Source organism: Semicossyphus pulcher, unplaced genomic scaffold, assembly GCF_022749685.1.
Source record: "Semicossyphus pulcher isolate SPU_LCO1_2020_fin unplaced genomic scaffold, fSemPul1.0.p SCAF_12, whole genome shotgun sequence".
NCBI classification, from domain to species: Eukaryota; Metazoa; Chordata; class Actinopteri; order Labriformes; family Labridae; genus Semicossyphus; species Semicossyphus pulcher.
In genome coordinates this window covers 31,046,476-31,072,704 of record NW_027211626.1, presented here as the reverse complement: position 1 = coordinate 31,072,704, position 26,229 = coordinate 31,046,476, and the positions used below count along the sequence as shown (strand labels likewise).

Below are 26,229 nucleotides of genomic sequence, written 5' to 3'. Positions count from 1 at the left end.
CAAGGAATTTGTTTATGGTGGTTTTGGTGCAGAACGATTAACATAGAACTAGAATAAAAAATAGTAAAAGACTTAAAAGGGAAGGAGATTAAAAATATAAAATGAAATGCATAAAATACATAATATGTACAACAGGTGTAATTAGGAACTGTACAGATGTGCAGGATATTAGTGAGTGCAAAAGCTTACAGTATAAAGATGAGTTAACAATAAAAAATAGTGCAGTGTACAGACAATATAGGGGAGGGGGGAGGGTCTCGAAGAGACGGTGTCTGGGGTGAGAGGGGTCGCCTTTGATTTTACCTGCATGCCTCAGGGTCCTGGATGTGGACAGGTCCTGGAGAGGCAGATTGCAGCCAATCACCCTCTCTGCAGAGCGGATGATACGCTGCAGCCTGCCCTTGTCCCTGGCAGTGTCAGCAGTGTACCAGACGGTGATGGAGCAGGTGAGGATGGACTCAATGATGGTGGTGTAGAAGTGCACCATCATTGTCTTTGGCAGGTTGAACTTCTTCAGCTGCTGTAGGAAGTACATTCTCCGCTGTCCCTTTTTGATGAGGGAGCCGATGTTCAGCTCCCACTTGAGGTCCTGGGTGAGGATGCTCCCCAGGAAGTGGAAAGACTCCACAGTGGAGACACTGATGGTGATGGGGGCAGGTGTGGCTGCTTTCTTCCTAAAATCCACAACCATCTCCACTGTCTTTAGAGCATTAAGTACCAGGTTGTTATCACCACACCAGGGGCCTCATGTACAAAGACTTGTGTGGATTTCCTACTGAAACATGGCGTACGCTCAAATCCAGAAAACGTCGTATGCACAAAAATATCCAGATGTATGAATCTGTGCGCACACATGTATCCAAGCACATTTCCTTTGTACATCCCAATCAACGTGGAATTGAGCGCACACGTTGGAGTACCCGACCCCTCCCTGTTCACGCCCCCATTTAAATACGCAAATCATATTTAAATGAGCCCTGCACCTGAGATTCCCCTCTCTGCACGAATCAGAAAATTGAATTGAGTGAATTGGAGGCGCTACTCGCTGAAGTGGAGGCGCGCAAAAATGTGCTGAGGAGTGAGTGGGAGAGTGTGTGTGAGGCTGTCAATGCTTTGGGGTCAGAGAAGCGCACACAAGCGGAAGTGAAAAAGAAGTGGTCCGACATCAAGGTGGATGTGAAGCGGAGGATGGCTGCCCACCGCCAAAGTGTGGCCAAAACAGGCGGGGGGACAGGAGAAGAGGGGCCCACCCCGTTTGAACAGAGAGTCTCCGCAATTGTGGGCGACACTGCTCTCTCAGGGGTGGTGGGAGCACATGTGGGTGACTCTGATTACCACCAAGGTAAATACCTATGTATCTGTGTAACTCACAACAAATGTGTTCATACAGTAGCCTGCTCACAGCCCTATAAGATAGAGGTTCATGCGTAAAACGCGGAAAAGGTGAGGCTGATTAAGACATTGCACACTTTACGCACAGGGTTATTAACATGAGTACTTTGCACACAGAGACAACCAGGGGCTTGTTAGAAAGATCTTAAGCTGTAGTTTAACCAGCAAAAAACAACAAGTCACTAACTTTAACCACCGACTAGTAATGATGCTGTGAAAACAGGATAGAATTTGGGGGCACATGCTCAATGCGCATCACGGAGATTAATATTAGGACAATTACACGAATACATTTACTCACCAAGAAGCCACCAATCGCGCACAGTGCCAGTCTGTTCCCAACCATGCTCAGAATGTATGAATCGTGCGTTGCACCAGGCCACCTCGCCACAATGTTGCTTAATTGCATTTGCACATCACATATGATCTGTACATTGATCAAATGAAAATGTTTCCTGTTGACATATACAAATTCATCATGTGATGGCGCTTCTATAGCAATGTGTGCGCAGTCGATAGCTCCGATCACATTAGGAAAACCGGCTGTCGCTGCAAATTGCGCTTTAATGTTGATGCATTGTATGGGAATTTGATATACCTGGCTGACATGCGGATAATTCCGTCCCACACGGCTGGCATGGCTCGGCTCAGGGTCGACTGGCACAGTCCCGATCGGTCGGCCAGCTCCCTCTGGAATGTCCCGGTTGCTAGGAACCCCAGTGTGGTCAGCACCTGTATGGGCACAGGCAGCGCATGGCTCCTCGCTGTGTTGCGCTCCAAGGCCGGCCGCAGCTCTACGCACAGTTCCAGGAGGATTGCCCTCGGGAAGCTAAAGCGGCTGATGAGCCAGTTGTCATCATGTGCCAGGAAATCCTCTCTGTCTCTGAACACACGCTCTCTTCGTATTGCACCATTTACAATGTCTTCTAATACTGCTAAAGCAGCCATTGTTTTTAATGGTATTTTTTGCACCACTTTGCGCATGCTTTTATATCAACTCATGTAATTGCAGACACGTGGGTGTGTTAATTGTTCATCAGTGTTAATTGTTCATGTGTCTCTGATGTGCACATCACTCAGTCTGAGGACTAATTGTTTTCACATTTCCCAGCATCACCTCTAAGTGTCGCCAAAGGGTCAACAGCTTTAGAAACGTGCGTACGCCAGCCATGAAGTTGGCGTGAGGCACCGCACATTTCCACGATCATTTCACTCTTGATACAGCTGAACTTTGCCGTGAAAAAGAGCGTACGCCACGTTTTTGTCCGTACGCACCCTTTGTACATGAGGGACCAGATGGTCAATATACCACCTGTAGGCGGAATCGTCCCCCTCAGAGATGAGTCCAATGTGGGTGGTGTTGTCCGCGAACTTCAGGAGCTTGACGGACTGATGACTGGAGGTGCAGCTGTACAGGGAGACTACTTAACACTAAAGAAAATGTGGAACATATAATACAGCACTGTCAGTAACAGAACAGGTAAATGGCATGATGTTACACAGTGTGTAATACACACTCTTGTTCAGTAGGTGGTGGCAATGCACCATAAAGTTGTTTTCCAACCGCCAATAGAAGAAGAAGAAGAAGCACTAAACAAAGAGAAAAGAGAAGAAGAAAGTACATTTCTGTTTCAAGTGGGTCTATCGTCGAATGCACAACAGTCCGAATAACTACAAGACACGCCAATTCTGTTTTGTCGCAGCGGTCCTGTGATACATAAGAAATCAACAGCAGCTGCAAACCGAGATGGCTTCCCACACAGACGCTTGACGCTGTCTGTCTTTGCTAGGCGTCGGCGTGCACGAGTAAATATGATCTCGGAGGCGATGGAAGATGACATTTTAGACATAAAAGACGACCACAACCACAACAATTGTGCGAGCAACAGTGGCAAATTCCGCACATATACAAGTAGCCAGTTGCCGACTGCAACGACTGGGTGTCGACGAGGTAAAGTGCTGTCTGGCAGTTTGGGACGGTCAAAGTTCATAGACTCGGTTCTAGACAGTGAGAGCAGTGAGCCGCAAGTCAGAGAGACCAGCGACACGGCCCCGCCTGCCGCTTTTGAAGGAAAATTTACCATCCATTCTACTTCCAAATTCAGTAAGTTCACCTAAAGCAGGCAGAATGACAACAAGGCCCGATATCCTGTAGCCATTCAACTGATTGGTCTACTATAACACTAATGTGTGTACGGCTGTCTTGGCAGCAGATCGTCAGTAAGAACGTTAGATCCGATGGTTGTTTGAGTTTTTTTTTTCAATCAAATGTGTCATTATAACTCTTACCGGCTCTCCTCTTTCCGCTTAGTTCTGAATGCAATGGCTGCGGAAGATTACCGGGAAAACCACTGGCCAAACCTGGAAAAGGCAATTGACCGTCTCTTAATTCACAATCCAACGGACCACATCTCTGTTTCTTATGCTCAGATATACAGGTAAGACAAAATAGGTAAAGGGGTGTTGACAAAACTCACAGCTGAGCAAGGTCGGATTTTTCTTGTGATTTTATTTTGCCTCGAGGAGACCCCTTAACTTGCCAAATGATCACTGTTGCTTCTTAGTCAATTTTAAGTGTTTTCTTTGCTTTGTTTTCCTAGTTACGTCTACAAGTGTGTTTGTCAGCAGCACTCAGAGCTGCTCTACAATGATTTGATCATAAAAATAACAACCCATCTGCAACAGATTTCCATCAATTTGGAAGTAAGTTTATAAACAATGAAACTATTACACAGTGCACACACAAAAGTATAAAATTGACTAAGATTTTTATGATTGTTTTCCAGGCTAGTTCTCCTGAGAAAGTCATTGAGAACTTTAACGATGCGCTGACCCAATACACAGCCTCTCTTCAATGTATAGTTCCTGTATTTATGTACTTGGTAGGCCTATTTTTTAATTTGTTTTCTTTTTGAGGAATATCTCTTGTAAAAGCAACATAGAGAATTACATTCTTAAATGTCTAGCACATCCCATGCCACCAAGCATAGCCTTGCTCTAGAGTGTTGCTTGTATTCAGTTTTGTGCAAGTTTCTCAATTTCTTTTATTTTGAATGTTTTCAGAACAAGTTCTACATCGAGTCAAAGCTAAACAGAGACCTAAGAAAGGATCTGATGAAGTTGTTTGCTGATCACGTTGCGGAAAAGCATGTGAACACACTGATGTGTGAGTGTATTGCTGCATTTGAAGTACCGATGGCTGTCTTAACATTTTAAAAATGGTTTCTCTGCTTGTAATATTAAACCTGCAACTTAAGTTTTCTGCTGCATTCTGTTAAAAAATCCTTCCTTTGCCCATATCCGGGACAGATTTTTGTGTCAGTCCATTGTGCACCTTTCTCTAATCTTGCCGTTTTGTATGAGCACCATCTAATTGCTGGATTTCTTACTAGTACAAATGTCTTCTTAAACATGTGTTTTTATTGATTTTTTTTTCTTGTTTAGCTCTTCTTATCGAAGCTCAATCCATGCCATTTCAAGTGCAGCCATCTACAATGGCCAGCGTGGTTAAAGGCCTCTACAGCCTTCGACCAGGTGAGCTATGTTCATTGTCATGACCTGTTATGCTCCCAAAAAGCTCCTGTATGTGTTCTCTTTTTTAATGTAATAGAAGTTCACCTCTGCTGTAAGCTTATGTAATCTCTATGCCTAATTATGGCATAAATTTATTACATTATTATAGCAAGTAACTGAATCTTGTTAAGAGGAAGCAGATCCCACATACCCTCTGGCATCAGATAAAGTCTAAATTTATATTGATTAACAGGATTTAAGTCATTTAAAATCAACCTCAGAGCTATCACTCTTTCAAAGAGAGAACTTGAAATTTGCCATGCAGTTGTTGAGTTGGTGTACAGTGATTGTTACACAAATCAGACTAACCATGTTCTTCATAAATATAAAGATTAATTAAACTACTATCCATTTGCACATAAAAAACAAACCTCAGCTTACTACTAAATAATCATACCAGCGCAGCCATATGATGAAGCACCATGAAGTCATGAATATATCAATCCAAGGAATACAATGATGAAAAAATTATGGCAAGTAAATGATTACAATTGATTCAGGTAAAAACAAATGTATGAATGAGTGCAGCCACATACAAGGTTTCTGAATAAAGATCACCAAACCAGACTGATGCATCATTTTAAAGCCCCTGGAAACTCAGCTTGAAATAGCAAAAATGCATATATGATATCAGTTGTGAGTGAGTCATAAAGCATCCACAAAAATCTGAGTGAAAATAAACGTTCAGAACCACTAGAAAATCTTCTTGAAAAACAGCTCGTTTGGCTGTGCAGACAATTTCTCAGGACTGTGTAGGCGTGGCAGCTCCCGTGTTGATTGACACCTGCCGGGGTCTGCCTGTCCGAGTTCTCATGGCAACTGTCAACACAACAATGGCGCGTGGGAAAGCAGTGTTTCCTCTAGGATTTTTTTCAGCAGCAGGGTAGAGGGTGTTGTACCACCCAGGTATGTGCGCATGTGCACATCATATCAAACTATTGCTGTCAGGTGATTAAAAAAATGAATCTAATTATTGACAGGCTTTGTAATTAATTGATTTCAATGAATCTCATATATCAATGATTTCTGTGAGAAGCACATAACATGTAACTTACCCTCTTTGTAGATGGTTGTTTCTTACTTCCACAGTTTAATTGTACTTTCTTCTTCACCTCATTAAGTTTTAATTCACAAACTACTTTAATCTGATCACTTTGCTTCAGTCCCCCAGCACACCTGCACCTCCGCTCCCTGCACCACTACTGGCCCCGCTCAACCCCCCCGCCCCCGCTTCTGTCTGTCTCTCTGTCTGCTGTGTTGACTGTCTTCATCAGCAGTCTGTTTCATTAAGTCACAAAAGTTACAAATTTTCTCTTTCGCAATTCAGTTCTCACAGCACGTGAGTCGCGTGTGCACGAGGGACGTTATTAATGACGTAGCGATCTAAACGATCGATCGTTACCAAATGACATCTCCTTTTATAAGCTTTATAAAGCACGACAATCAATGTATTAACAGTAGGGACGTACGGAGTTAGACAGACAATATCTCCTCATTTCAGTATAATATTGTGCAGCTTGCTGGAGGGAGATCGCCAGGGAGCTGAGAGTTTGATACTGAGCGCACAGCTGATATGGGCACGTGGATTGTTTACACTGCGTAATAGAACTGCGTATGTATGCCGATGTCAGCGATGCGGAGCGGACCCTCTTTTGCCGTTAGAAGTAAACTGGTTCCGCTGTTGTTTATGTGGTTGCCAAGACTTCACGAGTTCACTGTTTCTGTGCTCTTCCTCAATGAGGAGAGGATGGACGTTCGTTGATTTGCAGCGGAAATCTCTAAAGAGTCGTTCAAATACAACTTCTGAAGCAGCGGCTGCAACAATTCATTACATGTATGTGGCGGAAACACTGCTGCTTCTCCAAGTCCGCCGCATTTAGAAAATAAAAGAATGACACGTTGTCATCTTAGATGGTGGATGTGCAACCGGGGACAGCACACACAGGCATGATGGGGGGAAAAGGCGATCGTTAGGTAGGTAACTGCAACAGGTATGTGCAGAGATGTTCAAGTTAGCGCAGACTCAGAGAGAGGGATTGATCGCGAGCCCAGAAGTGTTATTGCACCTGTGAGGGCGGGGCAACTGCTGTTGATTATTTCACAATTGGTTCAAGAAAATTTATGACAACATAAATATCTTCACTGACCACGCCCAATTTAACCCCAGCGTCAGGGAAGTTGACAAAGTAAGAATGGCAAAAACTCCATTTTGGATTAAAAGTCATTTCTAAAACGTTTAACATGCTTACAAGTGTGTACATAAGACTTTAAATTGCATAGTGAGAAGGATTTTGTGGATTTGGGTTTCCAGGGGCTTTAACAAGATGAACCCCAGCGAGCATTTTTCCTTCGAAAAGACGTTTGAAAAGACGTTTAAAAGACAACTATGGCCCCTGTTGAAAAGATGTTCAAAACTGGTTCAAAAGTGAAAGTTTTTTCACCCACTATTTGAAGACGTTGATTAGCTAAACGTTTGTGTTTCGACCAGATTCCACCTGCTTCTGTCACAAGATTCAGATTCAAGTAAATTATATAAGTGAACAGTGCATCACAGTCACCAACGAAATTCTTTTTGCAAAATGGGTTGAGTTGGATTCGATTCCATGATCGCTGCATTAAGCAGAGCACTCAACGCCTTCAGATACCGAATTCTCTTGACACATGTCCGTCAGGTATTAATGAACAATGTCAGCATCCAGGGGTCATTCTGCCTTCATAGTCAGAGCTGCACAGCCCAAGTACCTGGGCATGTACAGTCTTCTTTTTTCTTGTTCTGTGGAGAATGTTCAAAACTGCTCTCCTTACGGTGTCTCTGAACCTTCTCGTTAACATCACACAGCCCATAAAGCACCATATTTTTGATTTTTGTATGAAAAATAAAATGCGTTGAAATGACATCTTTGTGTAGACGGGATTTCACCCAGTGCTGCAAAATGATTTTGGAGAAATGCTGCTACAATCATCACTTTCGTCACCCTTTCATTGCTAAAATGAATAAATTAACAAAATGATAAAACAATAATTAATTTCTGACACATTGATGTCGTAACCGTATTTTAGCTGGTTGAAAAAAGGTATTGGATCTTCAGACCTGATTTCACACTTTTTTCAGCAAAGTTTCCACTTTGAAATCCTGGTTAGTGCTCACTGGGACTAATTTAAGCACAGAATGGAAGTTATTTGGGAGAGTTAAACAATCAAAACCCCAAATCAAATTATACACTACAGAGAATGGCTTATTTCAATAACAATAAAGGCAAGTTATACAACCTGAGAAGCAATTTAGTTTCTGTCCCTAACTATTACATTTAAGGAACAAGTGAAGTAAGTGGGGTTTAATGTTCATGCAAAAACTGTGCAAATGACACAAAAAGACTCCACCTCATTCTCCAAGCTCACACAGAGGGTTCAATGCACCCCAAAGTGCGCTGCACAGCAAACAGCGTCTCTGTGCTCCGGGGCAATTATGGAACCCTTTCTATGCAAATAAGCCTCGTGGCAAAAAGCACCTAATTTCCAAACGCCAGCACTAACAGCACTGCGCAGTTAGAATGAAAATATTACCGTCTGCAGAGAGCTGGCGGTACTGTGACACAATAGCCTATTATAAGGGCTGTCACGCTCTGAGTTTCCAGTGTTCATGACAACAGTTTCCCCGGCACACAGGCACACTTTGGAGACATTATGACGTTGCGCACTCGTTTAAATAATGAACCTCATTACAGATCTTTAAACTAGTGAACACCGGTCGAGTCTGGACTTTACAATAAACTGTTAAAAGAGCTGCCCCCTCCTCTCCCTGCTCATCTGTGCATAGAGTTGAGACCCATCACAGGAGGTGCAGAGACAGGAGGTGCAGACAGCTTCTCCCCACAATCAGACACAAAACAAGAGCAATCTCCACAGATCTGCAAAACTTTATGGGTGTGTTTGTGCTGGAATATAATTAGTGCTATTTGCTTTGTGAATGACCTTGAGACGGAGCAGATAGCGGGTGCAAATGATACGCAATTTATCAGCCGCCACAATTTATTCTTAGTGAATTCCCCCCTTAGTGCACAGGTGAAATGAGGGCAATGGGCATCTCAAACACATTCATTCAAAGGGACGGAAACCGACTTCAGTTTGCAACACTTACCTTCAACAAGCATACAAAGATTTACAATGACACACAGGAGAAGAAAGCATAAAGAGAGCATAAGGGGTTTCATGTAGAAAACGGTCTGAGGGCGCTGGTTTGGCTCAACGGTTAAATCGGGGACCATATACAGAGACTACAGTCCTCGATGCGGGGGCCACGGGTTCAACTCCCGCCAACTATCCACTGTCCTCTCAATAAAGCCATGAGAGGCCAAAAAAAAAATCTAAAATGAAAAAATGAAAAAAAAGAACAACAATCCTCTCTGCATCAATAGAGAAATATTTCTTTCATCCAACCCAGGATGCACTTGCCTTATTTCTTCACCCACCAAGTAAAGTGATCTGTTTTGTCAAAGATGTTTGGTAAATAGACATATTCTTTTGGATAAGATAGGAATAAAATAGAATTTTAGAAAACTTTTTAAACTGTATTTAGGGTAGTCTATTGGCTATCTTGGCTGTTAATTTCTCAAGCTACAGCCTAAAATGTAAAAAGTGTAATTTGCTGTGTGTTACAGGTATATTCGAGAGCCAATGACCATCATTTATTTTGTAATATAGCCGAGAATATGCAAGCAAACAGGAAAAAATTCACCAATGCCTCCGCAACACCATGATTCTGAAACAATCTGATGCAGGTCTTGTGAGTGGCCACAAGTGTAAAACCTCTCTCTAAAGCTTTTGGCAGCCCCAACTAAGTGATGGAGTAAGATGGACAATATCCTCGCCAAGCAATCCTACAAGCAGTGTTGTAGTACTTGAGTCCAGGACTCTAGTCCCGTGACTCGACTTGGACTTGAGCGCTGATGACTCTGACTTGGACTCTGACTCGCGCATTGACAGCATTTGGAATCGGAAGATGGAGAGAAGGAATTGGACCTTTTTATTGATAAGAAATGTTTTATTGTTTTTAACCTCCTGAGACCCTGCGTCATACGGGGACATTACATTTTGGCTTCACAGCACCATAATATTTAATTCTGCGGAACTTAGACCCGTTGGTCTCATTCCTTCCTTTGTCCACCAACCTGTGGTCACAAAAGCAAATTACGCTGAACAGTGTACATTCAAGATGGCCGTGATCCCGACCAAAATGTGTTTTTGTAGCTTGATATAGCAGACAAATTTGACTAATTTTATCAATAGCAACAAGCTACAACACTGTTACGACAAGGTACTCACATGAGGACATTGGGACTTTTTCAATGTAACACAAAGACGATTCTTAAGTTTTATACTTATTAGGTCCTATTAATCCCCAAAAGGTGGGAGCAATTAAAAATGCATACCAAACAAAAGCTCGGGTCTTAGGAGGTTAATAATGTACTCAGTTTCAAGCGAGAGCTGACACGTGTGTTGCATGCCCGTTCATTCAGCATCCAGGATGCATAAAGAAGCACCATGTATCATGCGTTTTACTCTCAAAGACTTTGCAGCTAAGTAAGTAAGTAAAGCTTTATTTATATAGCCCTTTATATAGCACACACAAAACACCAGGTTACAAAGTCTTCACAGACACAGGAATAAAAATCAAATCAAATCAAATTTTATTTGTATAGCACCAAATCATAACCAGGGTTATCTCGAGACACTTTACAGAAAGAGCAGGTCTAGACCGACTCTTTGTTAAGTTATTTAAAGAGAGGCCCAACATGAATCCACCATGAGTAGCACTAAGCAATTCGGCACATTGGCAAGGAAAAACTTCCTTTTAACAGGCAGAAACCTCGAGCAGAACCAGACTCATGTTGAACAGCCATCTGCCTCGACTGGATGGGCCGAAAATGGGATAGAAGGAGATGCAGGATAGAGACAGGCAAAGAGAGCAACAACAACATATGTTCTTGTTACAACAACAACATATGTCCTTGTTACATGAACAACAACAGACACATACTTATGGTTACAATGCCAATAATAGTGGTAGACTAGGGTGAAGATTAGCTAGATAAATAAATAAATAAATTAGCGAGAGAAGCAGAGTAATGATAAAGGCTGAGGTAATCGTAATTGTAACAGTTGAAGTCAACAGGTCTACTATTAGCATTAGCAGCAACAATAATGATACTATGGGGAAGGCTGATGTTAGTAGTTGTTGCAGTCGAGCAGGTCCACAGCAGCAGGTGGTCTGCAGCAACGATCCTCAGGAACCTTCAAGACAAGGGAGCACAAGAACTCCCAGGAAGATATGTGGTTAGTAATGTTAATGGGACCAGAAGATACAGAGTTAATGAGCTGCATGAAAAATCTGATCGAAAACATTTTAAAAAAATCACAAAATTGAACAAGGCCAAAAAATAAAGAAAAAGAAAACGAGAACAAATTTAAACACAAGAAAGCGATGGACAGCTACAAGAAGGCTTGTCTATACAAATGAGTTTTTAGCAACTTTTTGAAATTGTCCAAAGATTCAGCAGATCTGATTGTGGAAGATGGTTCAAGAGAGTCGGGGCTAAAACAGCAACAGCACGATCAACTTTTGTTCTGGTATTAGAATGTGGGATTGATAGCAGGTCGAGATTAGAAGAACGGAGAGGACGAGAAGTGGAATATGGGAAGAGAGGGTCAGAAATGTAACTGGGGCTTGTAATTGGGGCTTGGTATCTCAGTTACAATATCAATGCATCTCTAACCTGGTGCATTATCAAAATTTTTAATGGTTACATAAAAAATTGACCCCAAAGAAGTTACATCATGTACTTTTTATTTAACATGACAAACATGCAGCATTTAACATAATAACAATTTTATGAATTAGACAGCTTATGAACTTTTTTTCCAGTTTCAGATTTTTAGTCTGTACATCTGCTTATGGTTTGGATTAAACGAACTGGGGTTCAACTTGCGCGAGATTTGAGTACAAAACCACACGAGACTAGGAGTTATGGGAAAAGGCATATTGTTTAACAACATGGTTGAAAATACACTCGCGGTCAAAGCTGACCCTAACAGAGTGTAACATAAACATCAGTGCAAAACTAACTTTCCTATTCATGGACGCGCACCTAATGAAAAGAGTCTGTTGACGATCACTGATGTCTCTATAGTAGGTGCAGTAAGTAGTCCGGGCATGTCTCCCTCACTGCCGTGTTTCGGCTAAGTCATGCTGCATTCAGGAGCGCTCAGAAACTTGAGGGATCAGACACGTTTTTATATATATTTTTAAAGATCGACCTCGGGATTTATTCATCTATATTGGGTCATTCAAATGAGAATCAATTCAAATGTGAAAAACCTACCCTACTTAAAGTTTATTCTGAATTTTACAGGGAGCCAATGGAGGGATGCAAGAACTGGGGAGAAAGGGGATCGACGGCTGGTTGTAGTTAACAATCTGGCTGCTGTATTTTGAACTAACTGTAAACGGTTGAGAGATAATTGGCTGAGGCATGTGTAAAGGGAATTACAATAATCCAGGCGGGAGAAAATAAAGGTGTGAATTAATAGCTCGAGATCAGAAGAGGACAGTATTGATCAGATTTTTGCTATATTTCTTAGCTGCAAGAAACATGACTGGACAGCTTAGCACTGTGATGGTCAAAAGACATATGTCGAATATGTTTCCAAGATTCTTAGCGGTAGGTTTGATATTCGACTGAAGTGAGCTAATAAACTGTTTAACTGCAGAGGTGAAGTTATTGGGTCCAATTAAAAGTATTTCAGTTTTATCGGTTTAAATTGAGAAAATTTAGAGACACCCACTTGTGGATAGTGGCTGAACAATTGTGAACGGAGGACAGTTGGTTCAGGTTATTTGGTTTTGCAGAGAAGTAGATTTGTGTATCATTGGCATAACAGTGGTAAGTATCTCATGAAATCGGCTAAAAAAGTTACCAAGAGGAGCATGTATTGTGAAGAAAGGATTGGTCCAAGGACCAAACCCTGTGTACCTCAACAGAGCAGAGAACCAGAAATGCCAACCCAGTTATGTAATCTATTAAGTAAAATGGCACGACCCAGGGAGATTATGGACAGGAATGGCTTCTGGAGCAGGGTTGTGCTGAGGGAGACATCAGTCGCAATTAAAAACAATATGCCGGATGAAGTTCTTAAGTTCTTTAACACCCTTCACATTGGGGTGCAGACCACCAGATTTGTAGAGGTCATTTCTGGTCCAAAAACAGTCAAAGTGGCTACTAAAGCCCTGCCCAGTTGCGGTGCAGTATGTTTTTAGCCATTCATGCAGGCTGTAGAGACTGCTGAATTGTTCAGGGTTGAACAGTACAGTTAGATGATGAGTGATTAATTAATTAAATCCAAGTTAAATGTACCGCTATGTTACTGTTGCACTGTAAACTTGTAGATATGTGTATGCAGCATTGGGTGTGTTGTGGTGATGCGTGGATTGAAGTCACGTTACTGTGGATTGGGCTAACGGGGTCTTAAGAATTAAAATTTTGGTTAATAGTGGGTAGGGATGGGTACTGTTACGATTTAATTGATACCAGTATTGATACCGATACGCTTATCGATGACGATACTTATCGATTACTCTCCATTATTTGGTGCAAAAAACAAAGACATGTCTTTATTAGGGTGTCTGACAGTAACAGTAACCATAAGCAATACAAACTGTTTTCTGGCTGTCATAGCAACTCAAAATTCACACTTAGACGAGCTATCAGTTACCAGCGTTCTTAAACCAGCTGGACTCCACTGTAGTGAAGTAAATCTTACACAATAATTTTTCCATGATTGATATTTTTTTTAAAACAGTTCTCTATTTAAATAAGGTTACACTGTATTTCCCCATCAGAAATTTGCTTCACTTCCCTATATTGTAATACTTAAGTCTGCTCATCTTGCCTCTCATGAATTCATTTTACACACACACCTTCACCTGCTGCACACAGAGGCTCGTCCTGCCCTGCCACTTTCTGTTTCTCTTTCTCTTATCATGGGCTGCAAGATTTAAAAGGCGCCCAAATAACAACTCGCATTTTGAGTTTCTCACCTGCGATCTCGTTTTCACAGCAACAGGTGAGCCGAGCGTGAAGGTGGCTCGTCTTTAAAGACACTGCGTGCCGAAACGATCAAAACCGATGTTGTTCTGAATGACACTGGCACTAGACAGCTGCACTTAACAACAGTGCCATAACAAGGTTGTACCGTTAATCAATGCCTTTACAGGAGGGATGCAGCAGCGGATGTCTGTGTCTTTGTGTGTTTCTCTTATGAGCATGTCTAGATACGCTGCTCACGACGGGAGGGAGCAGAGGCAGCTAACTAACAACAGTGACTGAATAACTACAGGCTTATTTATTAGAACCATGCTTGTTAACTGGATTTTTTGTTTGGCTAATCGCATCTGCAGCATCAGCAGGACGGATGCCTGCTACGTTAGAATGAAACTATTTAATGAAAACGTTAATAATAAGATGTAATGTTTACGGAAAATACCGATAGGAGCACTGTTTGTCCATGAGCTTATCGTACTTTTGGTACCGACTAATTAAGTAACGGTACGAAAAAAAATACCAGTTCTTGATACCCATCCCTAGAAGTGGGTGGGTTGCAGGTATTTTAGAGTTTATTGGACACCTGCCTTGATCGCGCCACAGCAGAAATGATTCTCTGCGATGAGTCTCTGCCCTGCGCATTTAGGCACGACACACAGTGCTGTAACTTCACTGATCATTTAAATCTCGAGACACGCTAATAGGATCGGTCAGAATCTAATTAGAATGAAATGAAATGTGTTATCTACACCAACAAAAGGTCCCACACTTTCAGTCAAGGTTACAGTGAAATAGTTTGGAGTGAAATAGCGGTCCTCCTTATACATCCTGGGCTTCAAAGTTTTATTTTAGATGCTAAAAGTTTATTCAGTTCTCTGTGGAGTTTCCTCTGTCCTGTCAATTTATATCAGTTTAATCTCTTTGTAGTTTTGCTGCTTTAATGTCCCACGATAATTGCTGCAGTGACATTACTGCACACATAGAAACATTTACAATTGCTGTAATCAGCTTCTCTAATATTTTAAAGTAAATAGTTGAGGAAGACATTCACACATGAATAAAACACAATTTAAGAAATCACCTGGAAAGCTGCACTACTCAACATCATTTATAATAATTTATTGATTATTTGGCTCCGTGTTTTAACAAAATAACACCCACTACAGGGTAAAGTATAAACATGAGGACTCCGATGATACAGAGTTAAAGCTCAGCTTAATAGCATTTAACATCCTTAAGGTTAAATTAAACCTTGAGGACTCAGACTTGGACTCTGACTCAGGTAATGGGGACTTGACTTGTATTCTTTGGTGACTCGGACTTGACTTGAACACTGGGGACTCGAGACTCGACTCGGACTCGAGATTTGGTGACTCGTCTACAACACTGCCTTCAAGCAGTTTCCAAAGTCAGTGGTTGCACAATATATGGCAACTCACAAATAAATAGGAATAAAAAGCCAGATTGATTTTAATAAAGATAATCAGTCGATACATTGCATTTCTGTGTAAGATCAATGCTTTGTTAAAAATGTTTTTTAATTAAATGTGTCGGTACCTTTTACATCGCTGTGCTTTGTAACTGTTTAATGAAAGTATTAGCTCACTGTCATTTTATATTGTGATTACATCTTGTCTAAGGGCCCTCCGTTAACAGCAGCAATTAGCAGTGACATAATCACAACATATTATGGTTTATTTCAGCTAAAAAACATCTTATAATCTGACAAATCCTTTAACAAAAAGTCAGGTAGTTTCATATTTATTTTTAAATTTTTCCAGGCCTGCTTTTTGGCCTCTGATGTCCTATGTAACAGAGTCTTTTGTGAAAATTGTCTCTTCTCTAAAATAAGCAAACAATTCTTTGTCATGCCGCTCTTATCTGCTACAGAATTTTGGTATCCTCTTTTAGGGTGGGCCAATTTAGCCCCTGCTCTCTTCTCTGGGTTTATTCCCCAAATCAACCCACCTGCTGTGGAGTCTTTGCTGCCTAACTATGCCAGAAGTGACCAGAAGTTACAGAAGGAACTCTCCATGAACGGATTTCCACGGTCAGTTCTCTGAGTGTTTCATCTAAGCTCGTCAACAGTCACAGTTTGAACATAACCCCAACTTTTTGGCACGCACTTCACTGATGTGTTTTGTTTTGTTTTGTTTTTTCCCCCAGAGGTGACCAGTCTCGCAAACGGGCCAGCGATGACTCCTGATTACAGAGCCACTGTCACCAGAGTTGTTATAAAAACTATTACTGTTTTTCCTTCATCTTCATCACCAATGACTGTATATAAAGATGGAAACAAGTCTCCATGTAATCTCATTGTACAAAATTGAAGCCAAAATACCCCCCCATGACGGGCGCTGCCATCTTGCGCTGGTGACCTCATTTGGAGCCAGAGCTGCACAGTTGAGATAGGTGGGTGGAGCTGCCATAGCCTAAACAACTATGATGACAAAAAACATGTTAAAAAAAAAAGAAAATTGGCGTGTATTTTGATTTTATAGTTTGACTCGTCCCGTCTGATAACATGGAGGAGGTGGGGCTTTATGACCTATACTGCAGCCAGTCAGCAGGGGGCGCTCGAAATGTCTTGGCTTCACTTTTAGGGAGCTGTTATGATCTTTTTCTATCAATAGAAATCTATTTATTTTCGATCCATATTCATTACAACTTCAATGCAATAATTGCAATGTTGACAATGTTTCAGTTTCACCTCCAATGATAGGACACAATACACTATGAACAACAAAAGAATATAATGTCATTTTCTAGCAGCTTAATTCACTGCACTAAAAAATAGAACCAAAACTTCTATAATAGTGTTTTGCTCTGTGATTATGATGCATCCAACTTCAGTATTTGTGGGATCCTGCTGGAATTGTTTTCTTCACATTCTCCCATCTAAAGAGTGCCTTCATGGTTTCTGTTGTGATCAGATCCTCAAGTAAGATAGGTTGATAAAAGGTTATTTATTCCTTAACTTTAACATTATAGTGTCTTTTAAATAAACTGGGCAAATCAAGACTCTAATAATACTACAAAAATACTTTGGGTGGCTGTGGCTCAGTGGTACATTGTCCTCTTTCAATAGAAAAGTTGTCTGTTGAATCCCCAGTTGCTGCAGTCTACATGTCAAAGTGTCCTTGGGCTACGCACTGAACCCCAAATTTCTAATGAAGGCACAGCCATCATTGTGAGACTTTGTGTACATGGTTAAGATTGGCACTTTACATAGCAGCCTCTGCCATCAGTGTATGAATGTGTGTGTAAAAGAACATTGAATTGGAAGTGCAGTCTATTTATATGTGCTTCAGTTTCACACATTGTCTGTAACCCTGTTGCTTCACCAGCACAAACAAGTGTGGACAGACATAAGATTAGGAGAATTAATTCATTGACCTCAACTAAGATTCTCTTCTTCATATTGCCTTTACTGTGTAAGTATACAGAATGGTATTATCCTGTTATACCAAAGAGGATTTTCAGTACATCTTTTTTTTTTTTTAAGAATGCATTGGATTCAAGCTAACTTTGTTAATGTTGTATGCTGTCTGCATCACTGAGCCATTTACATTGTCTTTAATCCAAAAAAGTTTGTGCTTTGGTTGACCCGTCTCTTTGTTAGGCTCAAGTGATATTAAAACACTTTAAAGCAACTTTAAGGTACTTTTATTGACACATTTTGGAAGGGTGTACAGTAATAAGGTAATGTCTCTATGGCTATTCAAGATTAAAAACTGCAATATAATGGTAAAATAAAACACATTTGGCTGCTCTGTCGTGGTTATTTTGGGGACTGTCTAAATCAAAAATATATGACAGTATAACTTTGTCTGTGCATCAGATACTACAACCCATATTTAAGTAGTTATTCATATGGGAGAAAAGACAGAAATCAGGTAACATTGCATCAAGTAAAGTCTGTTTGGTTTTGGTCTGGGGGGTTGGATGGGTCACACAGTGGCAAAAAAGTTCCCCGAACCCTCTTGTCAACCACTTAATTTCAATCCCCAATAGATAATAAAACATGGTTGAAAAAATCTTAAAAATAGGTTATAAGACTTGGTTGAAACTCAAAACTTAAAAATATAATCAAAGTCTTCAAAAAACTCAGACAAGAAAACAGAGGCTGCCAGAATCTGATGCAAGAGTTTGTTCCCGTATAAATTCAAACAAATAAACACGATTCCATCCGGATGAGACTGCCCACAGGTCAGCCGCTCGGGTCTTATACTCTAAACCAGCGGTCCCCAAACGGCGGACCGCGGTCCCGATCCGGACCCAACTGCCGTCGTCTCCGGACCCGGACCTATTCATAGTTTTGACAAGCGCATCTATTATAACCTGCGCAGCTTTTTGTCTTTGCGGTAGTGATTTGGGGGTCAAGAAACTCGCAGACCAATGAATTCGTTGTAAATCGTCACACGTGACGCTACTCAGACAATCAAATCTGTCACTCAGATTAACATCGCGACTGACCCAGTGGGTGTGTGAGAATACAGATACACACTGAAGAGCCAGATGTCAAGAGAGTTACAGAGACACAGTGGGAGAAAATTAGTGAGTTAGGGAAAAGTAGACATGGCGTGCTCTGAAATGAGAGCAGTAGAGAAAACCGAGCTTTTAAGACTGGACAGACTCGTATATGTTCCGTGACTGTGGCGATTATTGAACGCGGACATTGTCTGACACTGTCACTCCGCTTGTCTCTGTTAACAGAGACTCCAGGCTGCAGTTTAGTTCAAACAATTTATTGATAAACCTGAGAGTTACACAGAGCTACATCAGGCTTCATCGCCATGACGGGTCGGTCGTCCTTCAATCGGAAGGTCGGAGGTTCGATCCCCAGCTCCGTCAGGCTACATGTCGAAGTGTCCTTGGGCAAGACACTGAACCCCAAATTGCTCCCGGTGGCATAGCCAACGGGTATGAATGTGATATCTGATTGACAGTTGGGCACTTTACGTAGCAGCCTCTGCCATCAGTGTGTGAATGGGTGAATGTGATATGTAGTGTAAAAGCAGCTTTGAGTGGTCGCAAAGACTAGAAAAGCGCTATATAAGTACAGTCCATTTTACCATTTACTTATTTTCCTGATATTTCCGCAGTTCTGTTCTTCTATGTACCGGTATGTGCCCTCTTTCTCTCCCCCTCGCTCTCGCTCTCTCCAGCAGTCCGTCAGTGTACAGTGCGTTTAAACGTGCGTTATTTATTTCATAGTCATTGCCTGTTTTACAACTCACTATGACTCACCATGAGAAAAAGTCTAATGCAACTGCCTTTCGGCAAAACATATAATAAAATTTGGCAAATTTTTGATAGTTCTGCCAGGAGGCAGAGAGATAGCAGCTTAAGTGAAGAGCTGTCACTCTCTTTTATTGATTTCTGCATGGAACATTATACACACACATTATACATTATACTACCAGTATTACCAGATTATATTATTTGTTTTCATTTACAAATAAAGACACTTCCATCACAAACTGGGGCGTAAAATAAACCAAAAATGCAGGAATTAAAGGTTTTGACACTCAACATTTCCTGGGGGGGACCCCCCAGACATACAAACACACACTATATTTCATTACCATTATTGAAGTATTCATTATTATTATTGTTAAATTATGAGAGCTCTGTGTAAAAGTTATTAGCGTTGTTGTAAAAACTATTTAGCCTAATTGTATTTTCTTTATTTGATTTGACAGACGTTCAGAATGTATAATGGTACTGAATCATAACGCATGTCAGACATTATGATGTTCCAGACCTCTGCTTGAGGAAAAAAATCTCTAACTGGACCTCTTTCAAGTGTAATTGAGTACCCCTGCTCTAAACCCCTCCCTCGCTGGGCTTCGGCATATTTTTATGTGTGTCGCAAGTGTCACCACCAGTTGGAACATTTGACTATAAAACCTTAACTATAAAACATTTGATTGTAAAATTTTAACTTCAAGGCATTAGACTATAGAAACGTTAACTTTAAGACATTTTGACTATAAAAAACTTTAACTTTAAGGCATTAGATAGAAACGTTAACTTTAAGATATTTTGACTATAAAAAACTTTAAGGCATTAGACTATAAGACCTTTAACTTGATTATATAACTTCAACTCTAAAACATTTGATTATAAAGTGTCAATTTTTTTTCCCAACAATATCACAGACATCAAGTCATTTACGTTACATAGCCAATGTAGCCATTAAACTAAAATCATAAACCTCTTTTTCTAAACTTATGCAAAAACCAAGTTGTGTTGGTGCTTAGACCCTAACCAAGTAGGTGCAAAATGAGAATATCATGGAAAAGTTACATTTATTTCAGTAATTCAATTCAAAAAGTGAAACTCGTATATAGATTCATTACACACAGAGTGAAATATTTCAAGCATTTATTTCTTTTAATATTGATGATTATGGCTTAGAGCTAATGAATACCCAAAATTCAGTATCTCAGGAAATTAAAATATTTCATAAGACCAATTTAAAAAAAGGATTTTTAATACAGAAATGTCAGCCTTCTGAAAAGTATGTTCATGTATGCACTCAACACTTGGTCGGGGCTCCTTTTGCATGAATTAATGCATCATATATATATATAAAATTATGAATTATCATAATGCTCATTATCATAATATACAATATTATATCGTACATTCTATCATATATTTTATCATATCGTGGTAATATATCATTGTATTGTTATATTATTTGGTTGTTGCTTATGTTATTAGGTTATACTATGTCATTATACTATATATAATGTTTATGATAATTATTATACTACTCTATTAAAACAATAACTTTATACCTAGTTATTCATTCATTCATTCATTCATTTCGTATTTTATTTACAATTTATTTTTGTGCCATAAATGCCATACCCCCCACCTGTCCAGGATCCTCAACCCAAACTGAACCTCTCATACAAACATCCAACCACATGCACACACACACACACACACACACACACACACACACACACACACACACACATACACATACACATATACACCACACACCATCCCTGAGCCAACCTAATTTCTACTCCCAGACTGTAATGATATCAACACTAACACTATAGTAACCTTTCTGTGCTATTGTTTATTAATTTATTTTTTGGTCATGTTAATTGTTCATTCACAAAAAAAATTACAAAAAAAATAAAAATAATGCATCAATGCGGCGTGGCATGGAGGCGATCAGTCTGTGGCACTGCTGAGGTGTTATGGAAGCCCAGGTTGCTTTGATAGCGGCCTTCGGCTTGTCCACATCGTTGGGTCTGGTGTCTCTAATCTTCCTCTTGACAAAGGTCAAGGGAGCTTGCTGGCCAATCAAACACAGTAATACCATGGTCATTAAACCAGGTATTGGTCCTTTTGACAGTGTGGGCAGGTGCCAAGTCCTGCTGGAAAATGAAGTCAACATCTCCATAAAGCTTGTCGGCAGAAGGAAGCATGAAGTGCTCTAAAATTTTGTGGTAGACGGCTGCATTGACTTTGGTCACACAGTGGACCAACACCAGGAGATGACATGGCTCCCCAAATCATCACTGACTGTGGAAACTTCACACTGGATTTCAAGCAACTTGGATTCTGTGCCTCTCTATACTCTTCCAGATTCTGGGAGCTTGATTTCCAAAAGAAATGCAAAATTTAATTTCATCTGAAAAGCGGACTTTGGACCGCTGAGCACCAGTCCAGTTGTTTTTCTCCTTAGCCCAGGAAAGACGCTCCTGGCGTTGTCTCTTGTTTAGGAGTGGCTTGACACGAGGAATGCGACAATTGTAGCCAATGTCCTGGATATGTCTGTGTGGTGGCTCTTGATGCACTGTCTCCAGCTTCAGTCCACTCCTTGTGAAGCTCCCCCAAATTCTTGAATGGGCTTTGCTTGACAATCCTCTCAAGGCTGCAGTTATCCCTGTTGCTTGTGCACCTTTTCCTACCACACTTTTTTCTCCACTCAACTATGAATATGCTTGGATATAGCACTCTGTGAACAGCCAGCTTCTTTAACAATGACTGTGAATGACGGTGGGTTGTCTTGGACTGCCACCTGGTGATCAATCCTTGTTGGTGTAGCGTCAGCTGAGAGGTGCGACGGTAGATAAAGGGAGAGGCAATTAGGTAGTGTAATCTCCTGTCTCACCTGTGTGCCTCTTCACCGCCTGTGCTGCTCACCTATTGTCTCCTATGATTTAGCGTGGCGTCTGTGCTGCTCAGTTTCTCCTGCGTTTGGCAACATTTCACGGTTTATACCGAGTAAGTTTTCCCCCTTAATGCTATTTGTTATTATACACGGCATCGTCATGAAGAATTTGTCACTGCTGTTTTGTAATATCAAGCTCATGTGCAATTGTTGTTGGGTTTGTTAGGAAGCAGATGGTCCCCAGAAGGCTTTACCTTTGACGTTCTCCTAATAATTAGCTCCCTTGGTAGTGGAATGAGGTATGTAGTCCTCAATGTATGTATTATTATAAATCCTTGGGATGTTTCTGGAATTTATTTTCTTTATTCCTGAGTGATGCAGCTTACAGAAGTTGATAATGAATTATTTGTTTGAATTTTAACAACCATAATTGCCTTGTCTAATGAATGTATTTATATTTATTAATTTTTCTGTCTATTAAATAGTGGTTAATTGCACATATGGATTTCATAGTACCTAAAATCTGAATGTGGAATTCAAGTTTTGTTTTTGTCCAATATTAATTGTGAAGGTGTAAATGAAATATTTGCTTGTATTTACACTAACCCTCTTATTTCTGTACTTCTTATCTATAGTTTTCACAGTGCTTGGCAAGCAATGAAATTGAAGCACCAGTACGAAGCTCTCCGACCTCATTCATTGGTACAAAGGGCCAGCTACAATTACCTTTTGTGGCTGACCCTCCTTGTGGAGGGTGTCAATGACTGTCTTCCCCATGACTGTGTAGCCAACTGAACCAGACTGAGAGACCTTTTAAAGGCTCAGGAAACCTTTGCAGGTGTTTTGAGTTAATAAGCTGATTAGAGTATGACACTGAATTTTGGGTTTTCATTAGCTGTAAGCCATAATCATTAAAATTAAAACAAATAAAGGCTTTAAATATTTCCCTTTGTGTGCAATGAATCTATATAATATGAGTTTCACTTTTTGAATTGAATTACTGACATTTTTCAACGATATTCAATTTTTTTTAGATGCACCTGTAGTTTTAGTGCCTAAATCTAAACAAACTACAACTGTCTCACAAGCGTAAGTATGAGTTCCACATGCTTGTCCAGTGCAAACTAGTCAGTGGTAGGGGTGCTTATTTATTAGTGGTGGGACTCGATTAAAAAAATGAATCTAATTAATTAGAAGCTTTGTAATTAATTAATCTCAATTAATCGCATATCAATATTTGACACGAGAAGCAACATTTTTCAATTTAAATGGATTTTGGTATATGACTGAATCATTGAATAGACACATAAATGAGCTTAAACAACAAAATTGTGTTTATTTTCACCACTGAGTGTTAACAAAGTGCAGTATGAATAAAGAATATTATGACTGCATTGTTCACAAGGCACAAACTTAAATTCAGCTATATTCAAGCTTTTTCAGGACTTTTTGTAAACTTTCTGTCTTAAACACACATAATGTGTGATTCAGTTTTCAGCATAGTGCCTGGTGGTCGTCTTCTGCACGGTTAGGGCGAAAGACTTAAGATGCCATTCCCTGTCAGTGACGTCAATAATGTGTGCAGTCACACCGACGTAATTTGTACGTTTGCTTGCTTTTCAGTGTCATAAAGCTGATGAATTTTGTTTGAAATTGTCTTTCTGCATGGCAGTTCATAAGTTGTGTCTGACGACGCTATCTGTAGCACCGCTTCTAGCCCCTGATCTTCTACCACCGAGAGTGGCTGACAGTCCACTGCAATCCACTTCGCCAGCGCGTTGGTTAATTTGTCAGTCGTGGACTAACTCATATTGGCTCTGAACCCTGTCATCTTGTCGAGTGTGGATTGGCGACACTGCCTGCTCTAACAAGGAGCGTTGTCTGTGCTAGCTGCAACATGTTTGGCATTGAGGTGGTAGCGGAGGCTGGAAGTGCTCCGGTGATAGGCCAATTCTTTCTTGTACAATTTGCACACAACTGTGCTTTTATCCAGGTTTCCACCCGGTAGTTTTTTAAAACTAAAATTTCCGCCCACCGAACCCAGCAACGACTTCTCATCATCGGTTTCCATTTCTCGTGTTGTGTCCTGTGCATCAGTATTACGGGTTTGCCGGGAACTCATGCAACGAGCAACGTTCCGTGCTGTTTGGAGTGCAAAAATAAATTGCGATTAAATGCGTTATTTTTTTTGTCGCGTTATTTTTTCTGTAATTAATTAATCGTAATTAACGCGATAAAGTCCCAGCCCTATTATTTACATAACACTTTTTTGGGTTGTATTGTACAATATGCACAAAATCCCTTGTGATTGTATGGATTGTTGAGTTTTGTTGAGAATGCTAAAATTATCAACTTTCACCACGAATGTTAATCTCTTTATAATTGGAGGCCTTGTGCAAGATATTGCTATGTAGCAAGGCCAACAAAACGTATTAAGTGTAGGGGTGCCAGTCAGAGGGTTTCTCTGACAAAACACAGTTTTCAATTTTATACCAGCAACCCTACAAAGGAGTTGACAGAGACTCAGACCCTTTCCCCAAACTATGGTACACAGCAACTTAAGCAAGCCAAAAGAACACATACAGCAGACTTCAATTCTCCCACAGTGTGTTACACAATAACACAAGTGCAGCAAATAACCAACAATAGTGCAACAAATTCCCCAAATCCCCCAGAGTCACTTTCTCGATCCCATACACGTTGACAGTCAACTGTATAACACAACACTGTTTAGGGTGAGACCTCCTGTCTCACATCAGAGACACCCCTTTTCGACCGAGGCAGTTTCGGGTTGGTTCTGAGCTGGTGCTGAATTGAGAACCAGTTTTTTTGTATTTGGTCAATGAAAGAACCGGCTCTCGGCCAGGAAAGCGGGTTCCAGAGCGGCACCAACTTTTTGCTGGTCTAGAACCACGAACCGCTTATGTCAGGTGCCGTGACAAAAAAGACAAACCAAAACATAGTGTCCACCATTTTTCTACATTCAGCGTCACAAAACAAGGAAGGTTAAGTATACGAGTTGGGTAAAGTTGGAAATATATTCACAGATTCTGCTTCTTGTAGTGTCACCAAACTGTCTTTATACATAAATGGTCTCCTGTTGGATACACTACAACACTCAGTTTGGGAAATTGTGCTTTTATACATATTTGAATATTTTTTAAAAGAATAAAATACACAATAACTTCCTAATAAGTCATTGTAGTGTTGCAAAAATTACTTCAAATAATAAAGATATGCAATGTTGATACAAAACGACTTTGTCTAAAGTAGTTGATTGATTAAATTCTATTCCTTCAATTGCAATTTGTTTTTATCTCCACTAAATGAAAAGATACAGTCACATTTGACAGGTGTTATCCATTAAGTTACAGTAAATCAAAGTTACAGTGATATAAAGTACCAATTTAGTTAGTCAACCTCATGCAACAACTTTTTATGATGTGTTTTGAATTGTATTCTTGTGTAGCATAAACATATATTGTCATATACATTATGAACAGCCATTTCATAGTAAAAGTTCCCTTTTAACATTTTCAACAAACGGAAAGATTTAAATCAAAATCATTAAAAATGTCACTCAAAGCAAAGGTCTTAAGAAATAAACATTTTAATGAGGCATAATAATACGGCAATAACATAATAATATGGCAAAATAAACAGCTTAAACAGCTATAACAGAGCTATACATCGCCATAGCATCAGACGTTACATCATTAATGTAGAAAACCACATTATTTATTTTGACAAAAAAGAAAAAACACGTCTGTTTGAATAAAAATATATAAAATATTGGAGATTTGTATCAAGACTCAAAAAGTGTAAAACTATTTAAAGAGGATATTTCAGATACACACCAATTGCAGCACAGTTTTTGTTTCTTTGTTTTTTTGCACGTTTGACATTATTTGTGCTGAACAAGATTTATGGACATGCAGTTTCTAAGTAAGCAACTACCGTTATGGCACCACATAAAATTACAAAGTTCCCACTAGGATTTTAAAAAGAGGATTCTTTCAA

General features: G+C 40.1%; 1 protein-coding gene across 3 annotated transcripts; it reads left to right on the top strand.

The window, feature by feature from the left end:
• The first annotated feature begins 2,973 nt into the window (after window positions 1-2,973).
• cacul1 (CDK2 associated cullin domain 1) lies at window positions 2,974-17,836 on the top strand. 3 transcript variants are annotated; one of them, XM_069658664.1, is made up of 8 exons: window positions 2,974-3,343; window positions 3,704-3,830; window positions 3,993-4,095; window positions 4,179-4,274; window positions 4,456-4,558; window positions 4,837-4,926; window positions 15,975-16,113; window positions 16,230-17,836. In XM_069658664.1, exons 1-8 carry the CDS (start codon window positions 3,205-3,207, stop codon window positions 16,267-16,269), a joined length of 837 nt encoding a protein of 278 aa, XP_069514765.1. In that variant the 5' UTR covers window positions 2,974-3,204; the 3' UTR covers window positions 16,270-17,836. The 3 variants fall into 3 exon arrangements, with proteins under 3 accessions (XP_069514765.1, XP_069514763.1, XP_069514764.1); XM_069658662.1 differs by having other exon boundaries at window positions 2,974-3,496; XM_069658663.1 differs by lacking the exon at window positions 4,179-4,274 and having other exon boundaries at window positions 2,974-3,496.
• Window positions 17,837-26,229: the final 8,393 nt, after the last annotated feature.

Coding starts and splice junctions, on each gene's coding strand:
- cacul1 (XM_069658662.1), top strand. CDS start 3,205: ATGATCTCGGAGGCGATGGAAGATGACATTTTAGACATAAAAGACGAC. Junction 3,831..3,992: donor TCTTATGCTCAGATATACAG/GTAAGACAAAAT, acceptor TTGTTTTCCTAG/TTACGTCTACAAGTGTGTTT. Junction 16,114..16,229: donor TCCATGAACGGATTTCCACG/GTCAGTTCTCTG, acceptor TTTTTCCCCCAG/AGGTGACCAGTCTCGCAAAC.